The sequence below is a fragment of the Peromyscus leucopus genome, chromosome 1 (genome assembly GCF_004664715.2).
Source record: "Peromyscus leucopus breed LL Stock chromosome 1, UCI_PerLeu_2.1, whole genome shotgun sequence".
Lineage (NCBI taxonomy): Eukaryota > Metazoa > Chordata > Mammalia > Rodentia > Cricetidae > Peromyscus > Peromyscus leucopus.
Genome location: NC_051063.1, coordinates 77,946,114 through 77,953,428, shown reverse-complemented (window position 1 = coordinate 77,953,428; position 7,315 = coordinate 77,946,114). Strand labels below are relative to the sequence as shown.

General features: G+C 49.3%; 1 protein-coding gene across 2 annotated transcripts; it reads right to left on the bottom strand.

Annotated features, from left to right (window-relative positions):
- Window positions 1-2,552: 2,552 nt before the first annotated feature.
- Window positions 2,553-6,879, bottom strand: LOC114704327 (sulfotransferase 1A1). Of its 2 annotated transcripts, XM_028885484.2 has the most exons (8): window positions 6,674-6,879; window positions 5,612-5,763; window positions 4,801-4,926; window positions 4,629-4,726; window positions 3,834-3,960; window positions 3,651-3,745; window positions 2,967-3,147; window positions 2,553-2,864 (listed from the first exon to the last, which is right to left on the bottom strand). In XM_028885484.2, the coding sequence occupies exons 2-8, from the start codon at window positions 5,757-5,759 to the stop codon at window positions 2,752-2,754; spliced, it is 888 nt and encodes a 295-aa protein (XP_028741317.1). In that variant the 5' UTR covers window positions 5,760-5,763; window positions 6,674-6,879; the 3' UTR covers window positions 2,553-2,751. The 2 variants fall into 2 exon arrangements, with proteins under 2 accessions (XP_028741317.1, XP_037066515.1); XM_037210620.1 differs by lacking the exons at window positions 5,612-5,763; window positions 6,674-6,879 and adding an exon at window positions 5,216-5,423 and having other exon boundaries at window positions 2,655-2,864.
- Window positions 6,880-7,315: the final 436 nt, after the last annotated feature.

Below are 7,315 nucleotides of genomic sequence, written 5' to 3'. Positions count from 1 at the left end.
TGTCTCCCCCACAACCAGTTCCCTTCCTTCCCCCAGTTGATCCCAACCTGGCTTTTCCTTATCTTTTGTTGTTGTTTGCTTTTCCAGACAGGGTTTCTCTGTGTAGCCCTGGCTGTCCCGGAACTTGTTCTGTAGACGAGGCTGGGAACAAATTCACAGAGATCCGCCTGCCTCTGCCTCCTGAGTACTGGGATTAAAGGGGTGCAACACCACCAGCCAGCTACTTTTCCTTTTATTTAAATAATTATTTTTATTATTTTAAATGATGTGTAGGTGTAAATGTGTGTATATGGGCGTTACACATGAGTGCAGGTGGCTGTAAGGCCACATGCATCTGATGCCTGGAGCTGGACTCACAGACAGTTGTGAGGCACCCGATGGGGGTGCTAGGAACGAACTGAAGTCCGGTAGAAGAGCAGCAAGAGCTCTTGACCACTGAATCATCTCTCTAGCCCTTTCTTTTAAAGAATTGTATTTTATTATTATTTTATAAATTTTTAAGAGTTTTATTTATTATGTATTTGAGTGTTCTATTTGAATGTATGCCTGCATGACAGAAGAGGGCATCAGATCTCATTACAGATGGTTGTGAGCCACCATGTGGTTACTGGAAATTGAACTCAGGACCTCTGGAAGAGCAGCCAGTGCTCTTAGCCCTGCTAAGATTTTTATTATTTTTAATTATGTGTGTGTGTTCGGTAATATATATGCAGGAGGCTGTGAAGGCCAGAGGCATCTGTTCCCGGGAGCTAGTGTCACAGGCTGCTGTGAGGGGCCCAGTATGGACACTGAACAGAAATCAGGTCCTGTACTAGGCAGCAAGTGCTCCTAATTGCTAAGCCGTCACTCCAGCCTGTGGGGCCTGGGATTTATTTGAATTTAGAGTTTACTATCTGGTGATTCCTTTCCCTCCTTTAGTGATTTTGTTTGTCTGTCTTTTTTGAGACAGGGTTTCTCTGTGTAACAGCCACAGCAGTCCTAGAACTGACTCTGTAGACCAGGCTGGCTCAGACATCCACCTGCCTCTGCCTCCCGAGTGCTGGGATTAAAAGTGTGTGCTACCTCCACCTGGCTGTCCCTCCATTTTTCATATTTGTCTAAAGCATCAGATCTCAACCTGTGGGTCATGATTCCCTTGGGGGTCGAATGACCCTTACACAGGGGCCACATATCAGATATTGTGCATATCAGATATCTACCTTATGATTCATAACAGTCACAAAATACTTATAAAGTAGCAACAAAATAATTTCATGGTTGGGGGTCACCACAGCATGAGGAACTGTAGTAAAGGGGCACAGCAGTAGGAAGTTGAGAACCCCTGGGTAGTTTCTATGAGCCCCTTCTGTAGCAGGGACTGGGTCTCTGTCTCTATATTGTTGTTCGGCTGGAGTAAGAATGGGCACCCCGACCTCCTCTCCCTGTGGTATGACAGGTACAGAGACCCATCACATACAGGGGGGATGGGCTGGGTTTCAGAGACAGAATCTCTGCTGGGGGAGAGACTCATAAAGCAATGGATGCTTACCACCTGTTGCTAAGGGTAGAAAGCCAACAAGCACACAAATGGACACTAGGTCCCCCTTCACCCATCCTAGGGACCCACAACTTCATGGAGCCCAGAAAAGGAAAGCTGACTGGCAGGTCTATATCAGCCAGTGGTGTCTTCTTGGGGAAAGACAACAAGGGTTTTATTTTGATCAATTTAAATACTGCACCACAGCCCCCATCAGGCTTACACCCCACCCCCACCCTGACATGGCAGGATGTGCGATGGGAGCAGGCCCAGCTGTTCTAGTACCAGTTCTTTGTTTTTAGAGTCCTCCCAGTGCTGTGGAAACAGCCCTGCCATGTGGCCCCAGCTGGACTTGACTGCTGTGGATGCCCACATCCTGGCAGCCTTACTCCTCCTCTTTTTCCTCACTTTGATACAGGCTGTGAGGAGCCAAGGCTGGCCTGGAATTTGCTCTGTAGTGGAGCAGAATGACCCTGAGCATCAATATGGTTCTCCTGTCTCTATCTCAAAGTGCTGGGGTGACAAGTGTGCACTTATTTAATCAGGTACCACTGTGGGGCGCTGGCTGGCCTGGAACCCCTTATGTTTTCTCAGACAGAGATCCCCCTGCCTCTGCCTCTCTGTGCTGGAATGAAAGGGATCTGCCACCACACCTCACCTTTTGTGTTTAGAGCATTTAGGATGTCCTTAATTCTCCATATTATGCCTGTGGCATTAAAAAAATTTTTTTTTTCCTTTTTGGTGTTCTCTAGCCAGGACCTGACAGGCCAGCCAGGCATTATAACATTGAACGAACTACCAGTCCTTTTTATTTATTTATTTTATTTATTTATTTATTTATTTATTTTGGTTTTTCGAGACAGGGTTTCTCTGTGTAGCTTTGCGCCGTTCCTGGAACTCACTTGGTACCCCAGGCTGGCCTCAAACTCACAGAGATCCGCCTGCCTCTGCCTTTCAAGTGCTGGGATTAAAGGCGTGCACCACCACCACCACCACCACCACCACCACCACCACCACCACCACCATCACCACCACCACCACCACCACCACCACCGCCCAGCAACTCCCAGTCCTTTGTAAACTCAGGGTTTGTCTTCGTTGGTCTTTAGTCTTGCAGCTTAGGTTCTCCCCTTGACTTGTAATGGAGGGGTAGGTTGAAGACATGGCTCATTTATGCCCAAGGAGGTGTTATGGTGGTGTCCACAGTTCTCTGGGGTGATTAGTCATATTGTCACTCAGACCTGCCAGCGAAAGATGAGGTCACAACCTGCCATCTTCTCAGCATACTGAACATCAAAACGCTCATTCTGGGCCACAGTGAAGGTGTTTTTCCAGTCCCCAGCAACGCCTGGGAGGGACAGAAGAAAGACGGAGTGACAATCCCAGAGGAGGCTCAGGTGGCTTTGGTAGCTTTCCAAATCCCTCAATCCCCATCCTTCCCGAGACCCACCTTTCCTCATGAAGGGGGAAACAGAGTGGTCCATGTGGTGAGAGGAGAGGGTGGTGTAGTTGGCCATGGGGTTCTCCTTCATTTTCTTGAAGGATGTGTGGTGAACAATGAGATCCACAGTCTCCTCAGGCAGGGAGTGCCCCAAAAACTCCAGAATCTTCTTGATCTCCCTTTTGGGGTCCTGGAGCACAGAAGAATTCTTCAGTGGAGGTTGATGATGCTCATTGGGATAAGGGAAGGCACCTCTGTGATGTGACAGGAAGCTATCTATGCCTTTCCACTGAGGACCTCTTGACTCTCTGTGTCTTAAGTCTGAGCCTCTTTCCCTGGGGCAAAGTAGGTAGCTTCCTACCCTGCCAACTTGGCATGATCTCTGGGTTCATTCTGGAGAGGACAGGGACAGACTTTGATCACTGGTGCCCAGACTTGGCACCTCTGGAACAGGGAGAAGCAAGATCAGCAAGCTACCACGTCAGTCCTGGCACATGACTGACACCTACTCCAAGATAAGGGCTGAGCATGCTCTCTGCTGAGCTGTGCTGAGGTCCTGAGTCAGGAGGTAAGATGGGAGGTGCTGTCTGGGGTGGGGCTGGGATAGGGATGGGGCTCAGGGCCAGGACAGGACCAGGTTCCTGAGGGTCCTGCCTGTGGGACCCAGAAGGAGGTGGTAGCAGGCAGCCTCACCTCCTTCATGTCTTCATAGAAGAGATAGAGAACAGGGTGGGTGTGTGTCAGCTCCCACCACTCCTTCACGTGCTGGAACCACGACCCATAGGACACTGGGGACAAGACGGCACAGACACAGGCCTGTTAGCTCCAGCTCTGCTCCTGGGTCCAGCCCCCTCCTGACTACAGACTCAGATTCACCTTTCCCATCCATGAAGTTCTCCAGGAAGCTCTCCCAGGTGCCTGGCTCAGGGTGCACCTTGGCCATATTGTAGAAATGATAATAGGAGACAGCCACATCCTTTGGATTTCGAGCAATGTAGATCACCTGCAGGGACAGAGGATTCCCTAGTTCTGGTTCCTTCTGCTGTCCTGTTACCCTTCACAGGACCCAGTGAGGTGCCATACTTTCTAGCACTGGGGACTCTCAGCACTTCTTTTGGGGAAGGCAGAAGAGAACACAGGACTAGAAGTTGACTTGTTGAGATTTCATGGTATGGGCACCACTGACCTAAGATTTCACCTTTGATGCCAGAGTCCTGACTATTCCATGAACTATATTTTATCTGACTCCTTTATTGTCAACACATCCACGTGGTAGGTCAGAGTTCCACCTTCCCCTCCATCTCTGTCCTGTGAGCTTCTGTAGCTTACACTGAAGAATTCATTTTCCTTGTTACCTGAGCCCTGCCAGAGTGACAGCCAGAGATCGTCCATCCAAGATGAAACAGGGCTTGAGTAGTCCCACAATTCCCAGCAGAACAGATCAAGGGTAGGATGATCCCAGGAGCCCTTGAATACTCTCCCCTTAGCCCCCCTTCTCTCCCTGTGTCCCCCTCTTTCCCTTCCTCCCTCCTTTCCTTTCTTTTCCTCTGTCTTCCTGAAACAGTGAGATACAGCTCAGACTGGTCTTGAACTTACTGTGATCCTTCTGCCTCTATTTCCCAAATGCTGGAAGGATCCATCATAACTGGTCTTTCTTGTTTTTGTTTTTACCTTGATCTTCTGATTCAGCAGACTCGGAGGAAGCAAGGACAGGGGCAGATGCGTCTTGAGGAGCCGTGGGGCTGGTGTCTCTTCCAAAGATTCAAGACCTACAGTTGAACAGAGAACTTTGTTAAGAGGTCCTACCTCTCTCCACTTGTGTCTAGCACCCTAGTGCTCATACCTGAGGGAACTCCTGGGCATTTGAACTCAAGGAAGGGCACCCGGTCATAGATGGGGGCCCGGCGACACTTTTCTAGTTGGCCGTCCTGGTAGATCATGTCCAGGATCTCACTCATCCAGGTAGTACCTGGAAAGAAGTGAACAAGAGGTGAGGAGGGCCCAGATTCTGGACCTGCTTGCCAAAGTGAGGTCTATAGGACATTAGGAAAACAGTTGTGTTAGTATTCTGAGCCTCCCCCTTGGGCACCCACCCCTTAGAGACTTGCCCAGTATCCTGACGTCATTTTATTAAAGTCTCCTTTAAGAAAAAACTCCTCCCTCTTCATTCTCTCTCTTTCCTCCCTTTTGCCAAAGGTAGTGCTCACCTCCTTCTCCCCCCACTCCCGCCTTGTTCCCTTTAATAATAAACTTTCCACCTGGACATTTGTCTGCATGGTGTAACTTTTCACTGCTCCATGCTGCAACCACAGCTGCAGCCCTCCGCAGTCTCTGCATGGTGTGTCTCTCTCACCCACTGGGGCACCTAGGCCAACCCACCAAGGCCTCCCACACGTCATTTCATAACATTGGTGCTGTGTAGCATGCATCTCTCTCTCTCTCTCTCTCCCTCTCTCTCTCTCTCTCTCTCTCTCTCTCTTCCCTCTCTCCCTTTAGTAATAAGCTTTCCACATGGACATGTATCTGCATGGTGTGATTAACTCTCCGCCGCTCCATGCTGCAGACAGCAGCTGTGTCTGTGTAGCTGTCTCCCTCACCCACCAGGGTACCTTGGCCCAACCCACAAAGGCACCATTTAATAACACCCTGCTCACCAGACTTTGGGTATGTGCTGATAAGCAAGTCATCAGGCCAGACTGTCAAGTTCTGCAATGGCCCAATAGTCTCTGCAAAGTATTTGATGAGTGGGATGCCCTTCACAGGCACCAGTGGTGGACGGGAGAAATCCTCAATCAACTCCATGTTGCTGCATTGAGAACAGAATATAAGACTCACTTTTCCAACAAGTTCATAATTCTGTGCTGAATTCTTGCTTTAAGATTGGGATCCTGCCGGGCGGTGGTGGCGCACGCCTTTAATCCCAGCACTCGGGAGGCAGAGCCAGGTGGATCGCTGTGAGTTCAAGGCCAGCCTGGGCTACCAAGTGAGCTCCAGGAAAGGCACAAAACTACGCAGAGAAACCCTGTCTCGAAACACCCCCCCCAAAAAAAAAAAAAAGATTGGGATCCTGAGGCTCTGGCAGCTCACTGAGGTGGCAGGTAGACCTGGGATCAGAGGCAAGTCTAACTCCAGCAAAGGTCACTACTGTGGCTACATCACTGCTCGCCTGCAGAACTTTGCATGTCCCGGGTGCCCAAGCATAGTCCAGACATTAAAGCACTCTGAGGTAGAATCAATACAGGGTTTGACATTTTGGGGGAAGATTCCAGCATGTACTCAGGAAACTTTGAGCACCGGCCATGTGTCTCTTATACCTCCCTGGTGCAGCTGGAAGGTCGGCCCCTGCGGCATGGGTGTCTCTCCTCACTTTTCTTCCTTGAGCTTTCTGTTACCTTCAGAAATCCCCCACACCATCCAGACCTGATGCCTTTCTTGCTCTGAGACGAGCATAACCAGTTTAGTTACTAAGAGTGTTTTAGGCCAGGGAGAGATTTTCTACTAAAAAGCATTCTAAAACCAGCCAAGAAAGAGAGGGGGAGGGGGGCCTCAGACAAGCTCTTCTGAGGTGGAGTGTGTGTGGGGAAAGAACAGAGAGGCTAGAGGCCCAGGCAGGGGTCAGATAGACTAATCAAGGTGTAGGAAGTAGCTGGCCCTGGAAGAATATTGGAACCTGTAGCTGGGCAGGGCAACGGTGGCCACCCCACTCTGCCACTCACCTGATTCTGAGATTCTGAGCCTCTCCTCCTCGGTGCACAGTGGTGGGGGTCTTTGTGTGGGTGTTGCAATGTGGGGAATGCAGAATTGGACTTTGAGCTGGAGATCTGGTGCATCCCCAGTGGGAGGGAATGGCAGGAGTACTAAGACTGGCTGTTCTCCAAAACCAAGGCGGGTGGAGATGGGGCGGAACTCTGTTACCCCCACTGTGGACTTGGGTTTAGCCTGTAGAAAACAAGTGTTAGGTCCAAGGTGAACATGCAAAATAATGGGGTGTAAACCACAGTCGAAAACCAGAAGCAAAACTTTATTCCAAAAAAATCACCGCGGGACACAAAAAGCTTGTCAGCTAGCTGAAACCACAGCCAGAGTTTGGGATTCTGTAACTGTAGCAACTGTAGGGGGGGGCATTATGAGCCCCTTTTTATATTAAGGGAGCCCTTTTTTATAGTAAGGGGCAAACATTAGGCATGGACAGAAGAATTTTTACAATTTCGAAGTTAAACTTTTAGAGATAAATTGCTCTTTAGGATTAACAATTTTCCATTAACAAGGTTTTAGAGGGTTTCAACTCATTGATAAGTGTATATTCCTGAAGTCTTTCCCAACATAGCTAACTGATGTTTGCCCAAAACCTGCAACTT

What these genes read in the sequence shown, in the direction of transcription:
- LOC114704327 (XM_028885484.2), bottom strand. Translation starts at nt 5,759, where the DNA reads ATGGAGTTGATTGAGGATTTCTCCCGTCCACCACTGGTGCCTGTGAAG. An exon ending in CAGCACATACCCAAAGTCTG is followed by an intron (nt 4,927 to 5,611) that starts GTGAGCAGGGTG and finishes ACTTCTTTCCAG; the next exon opens with GTACTACCTGGATGAGTGAG. An exon ending in TTCCCCCTTCATGAGGAAAG is followed by an intron (nt 2,865 to 2,966) that starts GTGGGTCTCGGG and finishes TGTCCCTCCCAG; the next exon opens with GCGTTGCTGGGGACTGGAAA.